The 18,405-nt window shown below is 38.4% G+C and overlaps 1 protein-coding gene across 5 annotated transcripts in view; it reads left to right on the top strand.

Moving 5' to 3' along the window:
- Window positions 1–18,405, top strand: part of UGGT1 (UDP-glucose glycoprotein glucosyltransferase 1) — a 124,887-nt gene that overhangs the window by 66,698 nt on the left and 39,784 nt on the right. For 4 of the 5 annotated variants that reach the window (XM_019717989.2, XM_019717992.2, XM_019717991.2 and 1 more), the window contains 7 exons: window positions 5,330–5,450; window positions 8,268–8,366; window positions 11,497–11,520; window positions 12,028–12,122; window positions 14,634–14,840; window positions 15,575–15,706; window positions 16,487–16,617. In XM_019717989.2, coding sequence (XP_019573548.2) covers window positions 5,330–5,450; window positions 8,268–8,366; window positions 11,497–11,520; window positions 12,028–12,122; window positions 14,634–14,840; window positions 15,575–15,706; window positions 16,487–16,617 — 809 coding nt within the window. The remainder of the gene's footprint in view (window positions 1–5,329; window positions 5,451–8,267; window positions 8,367–11,496; window positions 11,521–12,027; window positions 12,123–14,633; window positions 14,841–15,574; window positions 15,707–16,486; window positions 16,618–18,405) is intronic. The other variant, XM_074334764.1, reaches the window with a different exon arrangement.

An 18,405-nucleotide genomic window follows, 5' to 3' on the forward strand; every position in this document is an offset into this window, starting at 1 on the left:
TTTATTTGGGATTTTTCTTGTTTCTTGAGATAGGCCTGTAATGATATAAATTTCCCTCTTAAAACTGCTTTCACTGCATCCCAAAAATTTTGGTAGGATGTATTTTCATTGTCATTTGTTTCTATGTATCTTTTGATCTCTCCTCTAATTTCTTCTTTGACCCGGTCATTCTTTAAAAGTATGTTGTTTAATCTCCATGTATTTGTGTTTTTTCCTGCTTTCTTTTTGCAGTTGATATCCAATTTCAAAGCCTTGTGATCAGAGAATATGCTTGGTATGATTTCAATCTTCTTAAATTTGCTGAGGCTGATTTTATGTCCTAATATATGGTCTATCCTTGAGAATGTTCCATGTACACTAGAAAAGAATGTATAGTCTGATGTTTTAGGATGAAGTGCTCTATGTATGTCAATTATGTCCATTTCATCTAATGTGTCATTTAGGGCTGCTATTTCGTTATTTATTTTCTGTTTGGATGATCTACCCATAGCTGTCAATGATGTATTTACGTCAAACTTTCCGCAGGTCAAACTTTCTTGACTTTGGATTTGGCAATGATTTCATGGATATGACATCAAAAGCACAGGTGACAAAAGAAAAACAGACATAAAGTGGACTTTATAGAAACTGAAAGCTTTTGTGAATCAGACAATACTATCAAGACTGTGAACAGACAGCTCACAAAATAGGAGAAAATATTTCCAAAGTGTGTACTCCTAAGGGATTAATATTCGTCCCCTAGTATAATTGTGTTTTGGTCAATTTCTCCCTTTAGTTCTGTTAGTAGTTGCTTGGTATATTTCAGTGCTCCCTGATTGGGGGCATAAATATTGATGACTGTTATGTCTTCTTGTTGTATAGTCCCCTTTATAATTATGAAATGTCCATCTTTGTCTCTTGTTACCTTTTTCACCCTGAAGTCTATTTCATCTGTTATCAGTATGGCTACACCTGATTTTCTCTGGATACCATTTGTTTGGAGTGTCAATTTCCACCCTTTCACTTTGAGTCTATGCTTGTCCTTGTAGCTGAGATGTGTCTCTTGGAGACAACATATGGTTGGGTTTAGTTTTTTGATCCAATCTGCTACTCTGTGCTTTTTTGTTAAGTGAGTTCAGTCTATATACATTAGGGTGATTATTGATATGTGAGGATTTCCTGTCTTTCTATCTTTAGTTTTCTGGTAAGGCTGTATCGCCATTGTTTCTTTGCCTTTTTGTTGTTGTCTGTTATTTCTGTGTGGTGGTATTCTATGCTGTTTCCCTCCGTTTCTTCTTTTATTACAGTATATATTTGAGTTCTGGATTTTTTTTGAGTGGTTACCCTTAAGTTTATGTAAAAGAAAGTTTGACATTTAGAGTATTCATTTTTCTTCAGCATCTCCATTCCCATATCCCGGTTCAGGCCTTTACTCTCCCCCTTTTTATGTTTCGGTTGCCACAAATTGTCCCTGTTGATGGTGGTCGAATAGCCTCCTTTAGTATTTCTTGTAGTGCAGATCATGTATTAGAATATTCCCTCAGCTTCTGTATGTCTGGAAAAGTCTTTATTCCTCCTTCATGTCTAAAGGATGTCTTTGCTGGATATATTATCCTTGGCTCATAATTTCTCTCTTTCAGTCGTTTGAATATTTCGTTCCACTCCCTCCTGGCTTGTAGAGTTTCTGCTGAAAAATCTGATGATAATCTAATGGGCTTTCCTTTGTAGGTTACCGTCTTCTTTTCCCTGGCTGCCTTGAGGATTCTTTCTTTGTCGTTGATTTTTAGACAGCTTCAATAGAATGTGCCTTGGAGAAGGCCTGTTGGGATTGAGGTGATTAGGTGTTCTATTTGCTTCTTGGATTCGGGGATCCAGTTCTGTCCACAAGTTTGGGAAGTTCTCATCGACTATTTGTTTGAATATATTCTCTGTTCTCTTCTCTCTGTCTTCTCCTTCTGGTATGCCCATTATTCTTATATTGCTCTTTCTGATGGAGTCAGGAAGTTCTTATAGAGTTCTTTCATTTCTTTTAAGTCTCAAGTCTCTTTCTTATTCCATCTGTGTCATTTCCAGGTTTCTATCTTCGATGTAACTGATTCTTTCTTCCATCTGGTCAACTCTACTACCTAAGCTGGTTATTTCATTCTTAATTTCTTCTATTGAGTTCTTAATCTCCAGAAGTTCTATTTGGTTCTTTTTCAAAATTTCAATCTCTTTCGTAAAATACTCATGTTGTTCTTTGATTGTGTTTGTGAGTTCATTAAACTGCCTTTCTGTGTTTTCTTGCATCTCGTTGAGTTTTTTCAGAACTGCAATCTTGAATTCTCTGTCATTTAAGTCACATATTTCCATATCTTTAAGTTACTTTTCTGGAGACTTTTCACTTTCTGTCTGATCTGTCTTGTTGCCTTGGTTATTGATGGAAATTGCTGATTTATTTCTTCTCTTCCTAGACATCTACAAGAGTGGGTTCTGCAACAGGTTGATAGGAAGAGGTCTTTCTTTTGTTTTCCAGTACTTGTTGGTAGAATGTTTTATTTTCTCTCCGACTGCAGCTTTTTTTCCTCTCTCACCCAGGAGTCCTATGTTTTCTCTGGACTATTCCAGCTTCTCACACAATGGGGGGATTCCCTGGGAGACGGGTTTCTCCTCTGTTAATAGTTTGCCTGGGTCAGAGGGCTCAGAGCCTGTGTGGGTGTGCGGAGAGCTTTTGAAGTTCCAAAGCTCTTCCTGCACCAGATTCAGAGCCCTTATGTTTCAGCAGTTCAGTTTACTCCTGCAGGGATCCTCCCAGATAGGTGGGGCCAGGTGCAGGGTGAGTTGTGAGAGGTGGCCCAAAGCAATGGTGGCGACCACCACAGCCAGTCCTGCTTCCACAGCTGTCTCCCCATTGCTGGAACTAGCTGGGCTGTGAATCAGTGTCTGCGGACCACAGTTCTCAGAACAGCAAATATTCTGTTCTTTTGGTGTGACACTACTACTTTCCGCTTCTAGCACCGGGTAGGTGGGGGCGGGGCGAGCTCTAGGAGCGTAGGGAGGGGGCGGCTAGTCTCAGTGCCTAAGGCTTTCGTTCTCTGCTCGGCAGTGAGGGCTTAAACCACCGTTTTCAGCCTTCTTCCATCAGTGTTTTCTCCGAGGTCTTCTGTGAGCGTTGGGTTCAGCCGTGTTGTATGCTGTCCCCTCAGCCCTGTGGGCCATAAGGGGAGCCCTAGCAGTCCGAGTTCTTCCCTCTCCCACAGCTGCAGTAGTTCTGGGATGCAGGGAGCTTGGAGCACTGAGCTGGGTCTGTGTCCTGCGCCCGTGCGGATCCCTCTCCATGCATCTCTGTTCCCTCCTTCCCCGCTTGCGCGATTCGCCCACCTTTAGATCAATTCAGTGGTGAGACTCTTCATCTTGCCTGTCTGCTGTGTAGGGAGTCCTTTGTGGAGTTATAGTTGTTCCGTTTGTTGTAAATTCCATGGGAGATTTACAGAGGCTCACCTCACGCCTCTGTTTGATGACATCTTCAGTTGTTTGGTTTTATATGTTGACTTAACTTTGAATTCCTGGGGTAAACCCCACTTTGTTATGGTATATAATCCTTTTTATATAGCATTTATTTAGTTGTTAAGTTTCTTACACCAACTTAATTTCAATAGTAGAGAAAAACTTTGCTCTTCTATAGCTCTAGCCCCTCCTTTACGTTGTTATTGTCATATAGATTACACCTTTCCCTATAATATGTCTATCAGCTTCGATTTATAACTGTTACCTTATTTTATAGTTGTTTTTTAAGTGAAGTAGATAAAGAGTCACAGACAAAAATATATGTTTATACTCTTTATATTTACCTGTGTGGTTACCTTTACTCGTGCTCTTAACTTTTTGTGTAGATTCGAGTTATTGTCTTGTGTCCTTTCATTTTAGCCTAAAGGAATCCCCTTAGTATTCATAGGTTAGACCTGCAAGTGAAAAATTCCCTCTGTTTTTGTTTATCTGGGAATGTATTCATTTACCCTTCATTTTTGAATGGTTGTTTGCCTGGGTATGGAATTCTTGGTTGGCAGTCCTTTCAGCACTTTGCATATATAATTCCACTGCCTTTTGATTTCTGATTTGTTTTGAGTATCGGGTCTATAAGATTGGGTAATATGTCTCTTCTCTTTCTGTTTTCATGATCCTCTCTTTGGTTGATTTCAGGATCTTTCAGGATCCTCTTTCATTTTTGACACTTCATAATTATGGCTAGGTGTGGAACTGTGAGTTTTTCCTCGTTGGAATACGTTTCCTCTTTCCTTCCTTCCTTCCTTCCTTCCTTCCTTCCTTCCTTCCTTCCTTCCTTCCTTCCTTCCTTCTTGCCTGCCTGCCTGCCTGCCTGCCTGCCTTCTATTCTTTCACAATAAACTACAGTTAACCTATGAGCAATGCAGGTGTTAGTGATGCTGACCATTCTACACAGTAAAAAATCCACATACAACTTTTGATTCCCCAAAACTTACTACCAATAGCCTGTTGTTGACTGGAAGCTTTAATAGTAACATAAACAGTTGGTTAACACGTATTTTGTATGTTGTATGTATTATTTACTGTATTCTTATAATAAAGTAAGCTAGAGAAAAAAGGTTATTAAGAAAATCATAAGTACAAGAAAATGCATTTACAGTATTTATTGAAAAAAAAAATCCACATATAAGTGGACCTGTATATTTCAAACCTGTGTTATTCAGGGTTAACTATACACATGTTTTTATAATATGAGAAGTACAAAAGGGAAGAATAAGTGGTAAATGATTTCTCATCCCCCCAATGTAATTGTGACTCTGGAAATGTAGGGTTGCTTGAATTCCTGAGGCTGAAAAAAGCTTGGGGTGATTTTTATAACAAAGTGTAGTAACTGCTTGACAGAATGCATTTGGCTTTCTTTGGAGAGAAGCGAATAATAATAAACAGATTCAGAGTGGATTTCTGCTTACATTAACTCTTAACTAGTTTGTAGAGCTTGCTTATTTCTGGGGAAGCACAATGGTATGTGGAGAGATCACATACACCTGGATTTACATTTGTTTCTCACTTCTTATCAGCTCTGTGACTTTGAGTCAGCTGTTTAACCTTTCTGTGCCACAGCTTCTCATCTTTAAACTGGATGTTAGTAACATCTGCCTCACGTTGTTGAAAGAGTTAGCGATACTATTCATACAGCGCCAAGCTGTGCTTGGCAATGGTGGGACCTGCAATGTGGTAACTCTTGTTTTTAGCTGTTACCAGGACATAAGAAGATATTATAAAGTTAATGATTTCTTAGATTCTCATAAATTATTTTTGATCACATTTGTTTAACACTCATTTACCTCTGTCCTGTTTCTTTTTTTAGGGTGAACTGTCCCATGACCAAGATGTGGTAGAGTATATTATGAATCAGCCAAATGTTGTTCCACGAATCAATTCTAGGATTTTGACAGCCGAGCGAGAATACCTGGACTTAACAGCAACCAGTAAGGAGCGTTTCAGGAACAACTTTGAGTTGTTTTTGGTTTGTCCTTCAGAATCTTTGCATTTACTGGGTTTTCAAATTCAGAAAATAATCTGAGATTGTGATACAATTTTATGTTTAAACTCATTGCACTTTGAGTTTATAATACATGCTTCTAAATTCACAGAAGTTTCCTCCAAAAGGAGAGAAATTCTTCCTGGATAAATCCTTGTAAACTTTGAAAAATACTCAGTGCCTTTTAAATACCAACTAAACAGACATTAGATGATAAAACGTACCTGTATTGTTGACTTTCTTAGTCATAAAGGTCTTAAGCAATTATCTTTTCTTCATCTTCCTTCTGGAATCAGGCTGCAATAACGTCGACAAATATCTTAAGTAGTTTTACTCTGAGAACATAAGAATGCCTTTCTAAAAAATAAAGCTTAATTAAGAAATAGTGCCATGCCATAAAACAATCAATTAAAAGTGTGCACTTTTACAGTGTGTATTTTAGTATATTTTTAAAGTTGTACGATCATTACCACTATCTAATTTTAGAACATTATCATCACCCCAAAAGGAATGATGTACCCATTAGTAGTCATTTTCCCCTTTTCCTATCCTCCATGAACCACTAATGTAGTTTTGTTTCTGTGGATTTTTCTGTCCTGCATATGGTAGTGTTTGTGCCTGGCTTCTTTCACTTAGCAGAATATTTTTCAGGTTCATCCATGTTGTAGCCTGTTCCAGCACTTCACGCCTCTTTGTGGCTGATAGTATTCCACTGTATAGATATTCCACAGTTGCTTATCCTCAATTGATATTCCTCAGTTGGTGGAAGTCGGGGTTGTTTCTACAGAAATACCATTTAAGAGGTAGCTATGGTAAACCCAGGTGCAGTTTGTTCCTTTTGCCTTTAGTGAGATTCTGAAGGCCACTTTAGCAAACAGATGGAAATAAGGTAGAACTATCATCACTTGCCCAAGAAAATCTCACTGGAGGAGAAAAGATAACGTGTACTGGTGAAGTCAAAACCAAGTGGATTCATTATTGTAGTTGAGAATGATGAATATATAGGTCTGTTTATGGATGTTACTTTATGGTAACTATCTCTAACTTGAAACTGAATTCCTTTTCTTGTAGGTACGTATATGCTTACACTTGAAACGTTTATATGCTTATATATATGCTTATACTTGAAAAAGAAAGTAGTTAGAATGTGAGCTGCAGTCTTTGTTCACAGCTAGGTTTTAGCTTTTCTCCAGTTTTTCCCCCCAATTCTTTTATTTATTTATTTATTTATTTATTTATTTATTTATTAGTTTCAGGTGCACAAAACAGCATTTTTTTTTTTTTTTTTAAGAACTGGTCCCAAGTTTTTTTTTGTGTTTTTTTTTTTTTTTCAATTTTTGTTGTGGAGTATTGGGAAAGAGTATGTTTTTCCAGAATCCGTCAGCTCCAGGTCAAATCATTTTCATTCTATTTGTGGAGGGCGCAGCTCACTGGCCCACATGGGAATTGAACTGTCGACCTTGGTATTATGAGCACTGCGCTCTAACCAACTGAGCCAACCAGCAGCCCTTCTCCAGGAGTTTTAATACAGCAAGGCAGAGTCAGTGTCATGAGTCTGTGTCCTAACTTTTTGTTGTTTTCATCATTTAAATTAAACTGAATGGTTATCTTCAGATTGCGCATGAATAAGGAGCACACGAACAGTTCTGTGTGTTGGATACTTTGTCCTTTGGGCACCGTGGTCATCACTGAAATGTGCTAGGCCATGGTAGCAAAGCTGCAGCCTCTGCTGAGCATTGGGAGCCTCAGGGAGGGAGCAGTGGGCAACCTCCCGGCCCAGTGGTCACAGCTCTACCCCCACGCTGCCCTGGCCCTTACTGTCCTGGGGCCTTTTTAGACAGTACTGTTTTAAGGCCATCGTGCGTCCTCCCCTCCCACGCATGATGGCCTGGCCGGGTCTGTCTGATTTACTATTGTTGTCCTTTACTAGACTATTGACAGAAAGGAGAGTAGGCCCTTCGTGTGCCTTGGTGAATGAAAGGCTAGGTGGGTGAGTGGGTGAACAGACAGATAAATGGGGGGTGGGCAACAAGCTGAGCTGGGAGGACAGAGAAGAATGGCTTCTGGGTTGGGGTGTAATAATCCGTAAGACTGGAGACCTTACTGGAGATAGAGCACTTATGGCACCAGGCTGGAGACATTTTGTAGGTGGGAAGAAATTACTGGGGAGTTTAGAGCAAGGGGGTAACTTGATGAACTGGAATTTTGGCAAGAATAACCTGAGGGGGAACATTGCCCAAGGGCACTAATCAGAGAAGATATGGATCTGAAAATGACCTTTTGTTTCTGCAAGGGCTAAACTTATATTGTGGCACATGAAAAAGCTAAAATGATAGTTTTCGTATATTTTTTACCTCCCAATTGTTCTCTCCCCCTTCCCTCTCCCATAGGATAGGGAAGAGCTTACTGTGGTGGATGAACAATGGGAGGGAGAGATGAAGTCAAGGGCATCCCTTTGAGAGATCATTCTGTACTTGTACAGTGATAGAAGTGGGAATAGGAAAAATTTAAACAATTAAAGTGACACACACGTATATGAGAGTTACATGAGATACGTATATTTTTATTAACTTAGTGTCTTACAATGTGATTAATGGGATGGGGTCAGTGGAGTTGTAAAGTTGTGCAGTAAACATGAAACTATATTTCACTCACGCATTTTTATAAAACTTGTGTTATGGTCATATCAGATTACCAGTTGAATATTAACATTAGGTTGAATTTAGGCATATTAATTACAAATCTACTTCAATTTGTTTTCCAGATAACTTTTTTGTGGATGATTATGCTAGATTTACTGCGTTGGATTTCCAAGGCAAGACTGCTGCGATAGCCAATAGTATGAACTATCTATCAAAGAAAGGTAATAAATGCATTCCAGGCTTATTTTGGATTCAACTTTTTGTTTTTTTAGTATTTGCAAAAAGTTTAATTGTTAGTGTCTGTTGGGAGAGAGGCTCCATAATTTATTAATTATTTCTTATAATGATTTGAGTGTAGAAAATACCTGTTTAAAATTTAATTCTTTATATATTTTTGAAAATTAAATGTTGTCTTCATAAATTTTATATTAAATATTAAAGTCAAAGGGAAAAATTTTTCATGGTTCAAAATGGGAAAACATTTATGATGTAAAAATGGGTCAGTGGATTGAAAATTGGTTTGACTTGCCTCTTCAGTGACAACATCGGTTAGTGTTTTCAAGATAAACTTGATTCTAGAAACACTTGTGTAAATTTTAAAATTTATTTTCATGTAGAGTTCTTTATTTAGACTAAGATTGTGTGAAATGATATTGTGTTAATGACAGACAGATGCTTTTCCCCTCTGGTCGCACATACTACCCTTTCAAAGCACTGATTGTCATTTAAGGTAGCTGTTTTCATTCCCACTGTAATCTCTCAGAGAGAATTTCTGGTTTCTCATATCCAGAGGGTGTCAAAAAAATGTATACATCATTACTTTAATTTTTTTTAATTAAAATTTATTGGGGTGACAGTTGTTAGTAAAGTTACATAGGTTTCAGGTGTACAATTCTGTAATACATCATCTATATATCATGTTGTATGTTTACCATCCAGAGTCAGTTCTCTTTCTGTCACCATATATTAGATTGCCTTTACCCTCATCTACCACCCCCTTTCCCCCCTACCCTCTGGTAACCGCTAAACTATTGTCTGTGTCTATGAGTTTTTGTTTCTTCATTTGTTTGTCTTATTCTTTTGTTGTTTTCAGTTTTATAACATATCAGTGAAATCATATGGTTCTCGACTTTTTCTGTCTGACTTATTTCGCTTAGCATTATAATCTCAAGATCCATCCATGTTGCCGCAAATGGTCCTATTTCATGTTTTCTTACCGCCGAATAGTATTCCATTGTGTATATATACCACAACATCTTTATCCAATCATCTGTTGACGGACCCTTTGCTTGTTTCCATGTCTTGGCCACCGTAAATAAAGCTGCAATAAACACTGGAGCACATTTATCTTTACCGATAAATGTTTTCAGAGGTTTTGAGTAGATACCCAGGAGAGGGAATGCTGGGTCATATGGTAATTCTATTCGTAATTTTTTGAGGAGCTTCCACACTGCCTTCCATAACGGCTGCACCAGTCTGCATTCCCACCAACAGTGTAAGAGGGTTCCTTTTTCTCCACAGCCTCTCCAACATTTGATACTATTTGTCTTGATGATAGCCATTCTGACTGGGGTGATGTGATATCTCATTATGGTTTTTATTTGCATTTCTCTGATGATTAGCAATGTTGAACATTTTTTCATGTGTCTGTTGCCCATTTGTATGCCCTCTTTGGAGAAATGTCTGTTCAGGTCCTCTGCCCATTTTTAAATTGGGTTGTTTGTTTTTTTGTTGTTGAGTTGTATGAGTTCCTTATATATTTTGGATATTAGCCCCTTATTGGAGGTGTTGTTTGCAAAAATCTTCTCCTGTTCGGTTGGTGGCCTCTTTATTTTGTTGATGGTTTCTTTCGCTGTGTAGAAGCTTTTTAGTTTGATATAGTCCCATTCATTTATTTTAGCTTTTCCTTCACTTGCCTTTGGAGTCAAATTCATAAACTACTTTTTGAACCCAAGGTCCATAGTTTAGTAACTATGGGAATGAAGAAGTTAAATTGTCTCTATACAGTTTGTTTCAGGTCTTATGCTTAGGTCTTTGATCCATTTTGAATTAATTTTAGTACATGGTGACAGATAATCTAGTTTCATTCTTTTGCATGTGGCTTTCCAATTCTCCCAGCACCGTTTATTGAAGAGGCTGTCTTTTCTGTATTGTATTTTTTTGGCTTCTTTGTCAAAAATTATCTGTCCCTATCTGTGTGGGTTTATTTCTGGGTTCTCAGTTCTATTCCATTGGTCTGTGTGTCTGTTTTTCTGCCAATACCATGCTGTTTTGATTATTGTAGCACTGTGGTACAAGCTGAAGTCAGGGAGTGTGATATCTCCAGCATTGTTCTTTTTTCTTAGGATTGCTTTAGCTATTTGGGGTCTTTTGTGGTTCCATACAAATCTGATGAGTTTTTGTTCTATTTCTTTAAAAAATGCCATTGGGATTTTTATGGGGATTGCACTAAATCAGTATATTGCTTTGGGTAATACAGCCATTTTAACTATGTTGATTCTTCCAATCCGTGAACACGGAATATTTTTCCATTTCTTTGTGTCTTCTTCAATTTCTTTTAAAAATGGCTTATAGTTTTCAGTATTTAAGTTTTTCACATCCTTGGTTAAGTTTATTCCTAGGTATTTTATTCTTTTTGCTGCAATTGCAAAAGGAATTATTTCTTTTATTTCTTTTTCTGAGATTTCATTGTTAGTATATAGGAATGCAATGGACTTTTGTACGTTGATTTTGTAGCCGGCAGCTTTACTGTATTTGGTTATTGTTTCTAATAGCTTTTTGGTGGAGTTGTTAGGGTTTTCTGTATATAGCATCATGTCATCTGCAGAAAGAGACAATTTAACTTCTTCATTCCCAATTTGGATGCCTTTATTTCTTTCTCTTGCCTGATTGCTCTGGCTAGGACTTCCAACACTATGTTGAAAAGCAGAGGTGATAGGAAACAGCGCTGTCGTGTTGTTTACACATTTTAAGAAAGGAAAAACTGTATTAAAATTACACTGATGGTAACCATTTTGAGCAGAAGTCTAGTAGTTGCAGAAGTCGAACATGACTTGTATTCATCTTTTGTTATCAGTATATATTATTACAATTTTAATACAGTTTTTTCCATTCTTAAAATGTGTATGCATTTTTTTGGCACCCTCTGTAGATATAAATACAGGCAATTGATCCATTAGATTCCTCAAAGAAATGGGTCGTGAGGGGTGTTGGGACAGTGCTAATACTAGTGGGCCAAGGAGCTCGCAGGAGCTCTGTTAGGCGTTGTTTGAATCTGGCTCTGATAGTAGACAGTAATTACAGTAGTGACATTTTCTTTTCCTCTACTCTTTTTCCTTTGCCTTTGTCCAGGAATGTCTTCCAAGGAAATCTATGGTAACTTTAAATTTCAGAATATTCTGTTTCTTTTCTTAATTATCTTATTTCAGGCACCATTATAATTCAGAATTTATTGACCCTTTATTGGGATGTGTCTGGAACCTGTCGGTAACAATAGATAATTTATCCATGCAGATAAATTTTGTGTAAGGCTTTGCAAAGAATTATATTTCAGAAAGTTACAAATTAATATAATTAAAGACTATAATATGTTACCCACACGTTCAGAGACTCTTTTTCATTTTACATGCTAACAGATGCCCAAACTATAATAGAATTAATACATGTGCATGTTCCTGGCTTATAATTAAGCAGGGAAGGTTACCCTGCTTTCGTGCTAGTATCGAAGTTTCACTACTTCTGCTTTGTATCCTTCCTAAACTTTTCATTTTTTATTTTTTGCATGGTTTTCAGAAATTATTTAGCTTAATAACAGTATTGAAACATAGTCGTAGAATGTGCTTCTTCCCTCCTACTCAGATATGTTGTTTTGTTTTTCTACAGATGATTCATTTATTAGGCCAGTAACTTTTTGGATTGTTGGGGATTTTGATAGCCCTTCTGGAAGGCAGTTATTGTATGATGCTATTAAACATCAGGTAAGTGTTTACAGCTTCATTCCGTTATCTTTGTTTGAGCCTGCCATTGTGCACGAACACCTGTGTGCCGACACTCTTATTCTGGTGTGGAGGCACGAGTCCTGCTGTCTTAGTGCCTGAGGGAAGAGTGTTGTTTTTTCAGAGGTGTGCAGCTAGTATATAAACAGAGAAGACTGCAATATTCTGCCTTTATTTGAGGGAGTAGATTATTTTAGAGGAACAGATAGGAGATGTTCATCAGAGACAGGTTTTTATTGTATCACTGCTCGTGTTCTTACTGTAGAGATGCTGTGAAGATCATGTTGGCATTATATGGGAGAGACGGGTGCCTTATGCTGAGGGATCAGGTGTGGTGGCACTGTGTAGGCACGTGAGTCCGCACACGGTAGCAGGAGATCTGGGCACGCAGGGATGCACACATAGGTGGTCTGATAGATGTGCGGCACAGATTGTGGAATTTGAGTGAATGACAATGCTGAATGGTTGACAAGACACTGTCTCCTTTAGAGAGTGCCATTGTCAGAGAATGAGCTGTTCCATTCCTTTTCCTGAGCAGTTCCGTATTTCACACCCCTCTCATGTCCCCTTGGCACCTTGTGTCCCAGGGAGGCTTTCTGAAATATCCAGGCGATTTCAACTTTACCAATATGCTGCGTGCCTTGTCACTTGAGGAAACAGCCTAGATGTTGTGGTTAAGTCAAAGTTAAATCCAGGGTAGACTGTAGGTATATGTACCAGGCACTGTAAAATTGAGCAGTACGCAAGCTGTGAGAGAGTGGTAGGACAAGAGAGGGAGAATTGAATACTTTAAGTAAATATTTTTTTGTTTTTTTTTTTTTGTTTAAAGATTTTATTGGGGAAGGGGAACAGGACTTTATTGGGGAACAGTGTGCACTTTCAGGACTTTTTCTCCAAGTCAAGTTGTTGTCCTTTCAATCTTAGTTGTGGAGGGTTCTGTTCAGCTTCAAGTTGTTGTTCTTTCAGTCTTAGTTGTGGAGGGCGCAGCTCAGTTCCAGGTCCAGTTGCTGTTGCTAGTTGCAGGGGGTACAGCCTACCATCCCTTGCGGGAGTCGAACCGGCAACCTTGTGGTTGAGAAGACATGCTCCAACCAACTGAGCCATCCGGGAGCTCAGCGGCAGCTCAGCTCAAGGTGCCATGTTCAATTTTAGTTGCAGGGGGCGCTGCCCACCATCCCTTGTGGGAGTCGAGGAATTGAACTGGCAACCTTGTGGTTGAGAGCCCGCGCTCCAACCAACAACTGAGCCATCTGGGAGGCAGCTCAGCTCAAGGTGCTGTGTTCAATCTTAGTTGCAGGGGGCAGAGCCCACCATCCCTTGCGGGACTCGAGGGATTGAACTGGCAACCTTGTGGTTGAGAGCCCACTGGCCCATGTGGGAATCGAACCGGCAGCCTTCGGAGTTAGCAGCACGGAGCTCTAACCGCCTGAGCCACCGGGCCAGCCCTTTAAGTAAATATTTTAATGGAAGTAAAATATAGGTACAGAAGAAGTGCACAGATCACAAGGTACACAGTGTCGCAAATGAACATACCCATGTGACCACCCCCTAGGTAAAGGAGAAGTCTCAGATTCCTGAAAGCCCTCCCCTTTTTGTGGCCCCATTACCACCCCTGCCTTTTTCCTCTTTGCATATCATAGAATATGCCTGTTTATTATGTTATTTAAATGGAATCTGATAATATATATTTGTTTGTGTTTAGTTTCCTTGCTCAACATTTTTGGGACTTATTCATGATATTACAAGTAGTGATAGGTAGTCCTTTTTCATTGTGTGGTATTGTATCATATGGTTATACCACAAAGTTCTGGTTGTTTGTTTAGCGTATTTGATGGTCAATTGGGTTGTTTCTAGTTTGGGGCTATTTTAAGAATATTCTGGCTATGAATATTCTTGTACATGTCTTGAGATATATATATAAGTATGAATTTCTGTGATGCTCTTGATATGAGCCCTTTTTTGGTTTTATGGGTCCCACATATCTTCTCCCACATAGACTCTTGTCTTTTTACCCAGGAAGAGATTAATTGTTACTAGAAATCTAGAAAGGTCATGTGAATGAAAAAGGGTTTGAGCAGAGCCCTGAAGAGTGGTTGAGACTTAAGGAAGCAAAGATGGGTGTACGTGATGTTCACATGCCAATGTGAGGCATGATGTGTATTAGAAGAACACAAAATGTGGGGGACGGGAGGAGGAGTTTAGGACTCTGATGGTGTATTTACAGGGATGGTAAGAAATGAAATTGGAAAGGAAGGCTGGGGATCAATTCATGTAGGGGTTTGAATGCCTGCTTATAGCATTTTAATTTCATTCTGTATGCAGAGGAGAACTAAAGACTTTTTTAAAATATTCACATTTATAATACTCTTTATCATCATAAAGACTTTTTAAGGGAGGTATTACTTGCTATTTATGGAATATGACTGATATTAATGCTGCTTTTTAAGGTCAAAACATCTACCATATAACCCTTATTTTCCGTTTTGTAACTAGAAATCCAGTAACAATGTTAGAATAAGCGTGATCAATAATCCTAGTGAAGACTTAAGTTATGAGAACACTCAGATCTCCAGAGCAATCTGGGCAGCTCTCCAAACGCAGACCTCCAACTCTGCTAAGAACTTCATCACCAAAATGGCCAAGGAGGAGACCGCGGAGGCCCTGGCAGCAGGCGCGGATATGGGGCAGTTCTCTGTCGGGGTGAGTGTGCGTCTGGGCGAGGCACATCCCTGTTACCTACCACAGAAGTCTGCTCCTGGGGTGACTCCCTGTTCGTGATCCAGGACTTCTGGTATTACACTAGTTGGAGTCTCAGGGTTTCTCTCTTTTATTTGGAAGAATCTTTCCAAGAAATAACAATTCTGCCACATTCCCTCTATTGCTTTTAAATTTGCTAGGTTTCAAGACGTGCGTGATATAAGTTCATGTATGCTTTAAGCACAAAGCCATTTGTTTTGTATAGTTTTTAAAAGACAGACAATATTTGTTTATAGAGAAAAAACCCGAGATGTAAGCCACTTAATGAGTTAGAGGCTTACGTCTTCTTGATGTGTTTCCAATATAAGTCCATGTTTATTCATTTATATGTTGCTTTTTACTGTTTTGTAGTTTTAAAATTTCTTATAAAATTATGAGTATGCTTGATGTTTCAGTTAGAAAAAAGGCTCTCACTTGAAATTAGCAAGCTTTTAAAATGCAGAATAAAACACTAGCTTGCCAGTTGATCAGTCACATACAAGAACAGGAAAAAGAAATAAGCATTACTTGACAAGTGGGCGGGTAGGAAATTGGGAGGGAAAATGGAGACATCATAATGTTAATTATTCAAATTAGTTATTACTTTCCATTAAATGAGCATTTTATGATTTATTCATTATGATTATTCATTTTTATGAAATAATAATTACTTTTCCTACTAACAATTACTTTCCCAGGGCATGGATTTCAGTCTTTTTAAAGAGGTCTTTGAGTCTTCCAAAATGGATTTCATTTTGTCTCATGCCATGTACTGCAGGGATGTCCTGAAGCTGAAGAAGGGACAGAGGGCAGTCATCAGCAATGGAAGGGTGAGGATTTTGTCCTGAGACAAGCTGGACTTCAAATTAGATAAGTGAACAGTCTTGGCAGCATTCTCCTGGGAAGCTAGTAAGCTCTTCCAGCAGAGCCACTCTTTTTCCATAGGAGATTAGGGCTTATGCAGTGTGATGATATTTCTGCTTCCTTATTTTAAGGAAGGTTGCTGATTTTGACCTGAACATCCTTGTGTGGAAACTTCTTGCTGGTTAATTTTGTCTCACCATTGTGCACGGTGGTGAGACTGTGGTGGCTGTTAGAACATAAACCAGTGAGGCCTTTGATACATTAAGTATTCATTTCTGCAGGGACCATATTTATACTTTGTGCAGTCCATAGGAATTTAATTGGTCTAGGCTTAGACCATTTCATGAGATCCGCAGCCACTGAAATGAGACTCTGGTGAACGTACCAAACTTTAAACTCTCAGCGTGGAGGGTGAAGTCTCTGGCATCTACACTACATCTCATTCTGGCTTCGTTATTTATACTCTGTGAGAATTAATGAAAGCGGTATTATCTTACTTCCGAGTTTGCTTACTGTAAAAATATTGTAAAGTATACAAGTCCACACTCTATGTAGTTGAGGAATTGATACGTAAATAACTGTATGAGTTGATTGGGGTTTGTTTTTACTTTTGTTCATTGATGTTGTTCAGATGGAAACATTCTGGGGTCTTTCATGTGATTTGGTTTGTAAGATAGCCTGAGGATGACAAAGACTTCTTTGTAGCTCATGGATTCCTGCACTGACCACCCTGCTTTTCTTCACAGATCATTGGGCCACTGGGGAATAGTGAACTCTTTAATCAAGATGATTTCCACCTCCTAGAAAATATCATCTTAAAAACTTCAGGACAGAAAATCAAATCTCATATTCAGCAGCTTCGGGTAGAAGAAGATGTGTAAGTTTTCATAGAAGTTAATTTGTTCATGTGGTAGGGGCTATATTAATTGGACTTTCCTCATGCTACCCATTCCAAGATATTTTATTTCCACTTTACAATGTAATAATGCTTTCTTTCTTTGCTTTTCTTCCTTTTCTTTAAAATAAATTTTATTGGGGAATATTAGGGGACAGTGTGTTTCTCCAGGGCCCATCAGCTCCAAGTTGTTGTCCTTCAATCTAGTTGTCCAATGGCCATTTTCAATCTTTAGTTGCAGGGGCCACAGCCCACCATCCCATGTGGGAATTGAACCGGCAACCTTGTTGTTGAGAGCTCAGGCTCTAATCAACTGAGCCATCAGGCCGCCCCTGTAATAATGCTTTCAATTCAGGTTTTTGTTTATGCATCTGTTGAAACAAGTTTATTTTGTAGCCAGCTATTTAAAGAACTGAAAGAGTTCTCTCCATTTTTAATTTTAAATCCTTGATGGTGGAAAATTTCAAACATATGCAAAAGTAGAGTGGTAAGTTTATTTATTACCTTGGAATATTTATGTATAGAAATGCTTTCCTTATTATTTCTTTAATTACCTGTCAGTTTTATTTTGTTCAGGAAGGGGCAGGTTAAATGCTTCTTTTCCTGTATTTACCATTATGGACTAATGACTTGTTTCTCTTGAATCCTCCAAAGGTGATGATGAGTTGGTTATTGTTGGTTGGTTTTTAATTTAATTCTTCCAGTATTATTATTAACTAATGCATTTTAATGAGTTATTTCTCAATGGAAGAAAATAAATTATTTAACTGGTCCATGTATGTGCTGTATAACTGGAGCCTCTAGTCACATACACATGGTTCCTGCATTAAATATAAAATGAGTATGTAGTTGGGGATATATTTTTATGTTTAATTTTTTGAGAAACCTTCATACCTTTTTCACAGAGGCTGTACGATTTTACTTCTCACCAGTAAGGCATTAGGGTTTCAATTTCTCCACATCCTTACCAACACTTGTTATTTTCTGTATTTAAAAAAAAAAAATATCCATTCTAATGGGTATGAAGCTCTTTATGGTTTGACTTGTACTTCCCTAATGATTAGTTATGTTGAACATCTTTTCATGTGCTTATTGGCCATTTGTATATCTTTGGAAAAATATCTGTCCAAGTCCTCTGCTTATTTTTAATTGTTTATTTCGTTGAGTTGTTTTTTTTAATATATATTCTTGATAGCAATCCCTCACACATACATTATATGCAAATATTTTCTCCCACTCTGTGGGTTGGTTTTTCACTGTCTTGTTAGTGTTCTTTCATGCATAGTGGAGGATATAAAATTTAAAAGTTCTTAGGGTTTTTTCTTCATCTTTTTCATTTGCCATCATGCTGCAGAGTTTAAGATGCTTGTCTTAGTGAAGTTCTGACATCAGTAGCTGCCAAAGTAGTCCCTTTGCAGTCTTGCGTGATATGGGAAAGAATCTTTTCTCCTTATAGATAAGAGGTTCCCTCTTACCTCAGTGGCTCTTGAGATGCCCCTTGTTCAGGCCTGTGAAACACTTCCCTGAGGCAGGCCAGGAGGTAGCCCATAACTTGAAGCCACCATGTCACGAGCACAGCCTTGGAGTTGTGTACCCTTGGATCACTCTCTCCCTCTGTGGAGGTTTGGGGGGTGGGTGCTTGAGTCTTTGTGGACTAGTATGTGATTGCCAGACTATGCACAAAAGACTTGCTTTCTATCAACTAGAGATGGCTCTGGGTCTGTCCTGGGTGAATTTAGGGAAATAAGGTAGTCATGGGGCTGCCAAACG

Source organism: Rhinolophus sinicus, linkage group LG01 (assembly GCF_036562045.2).
Source record: "Rhinolophus sinicus isolate RSC01 linkage group LG01, ASM3656204v1, whole genome shotgun sequence".
Lineage (NCBI taxonomy): Eukaryota > Metazoa > Chordata > Mammalia > Chiroptera > Rhinolophidae > Rhinolophus > Rhinolophus sinicus.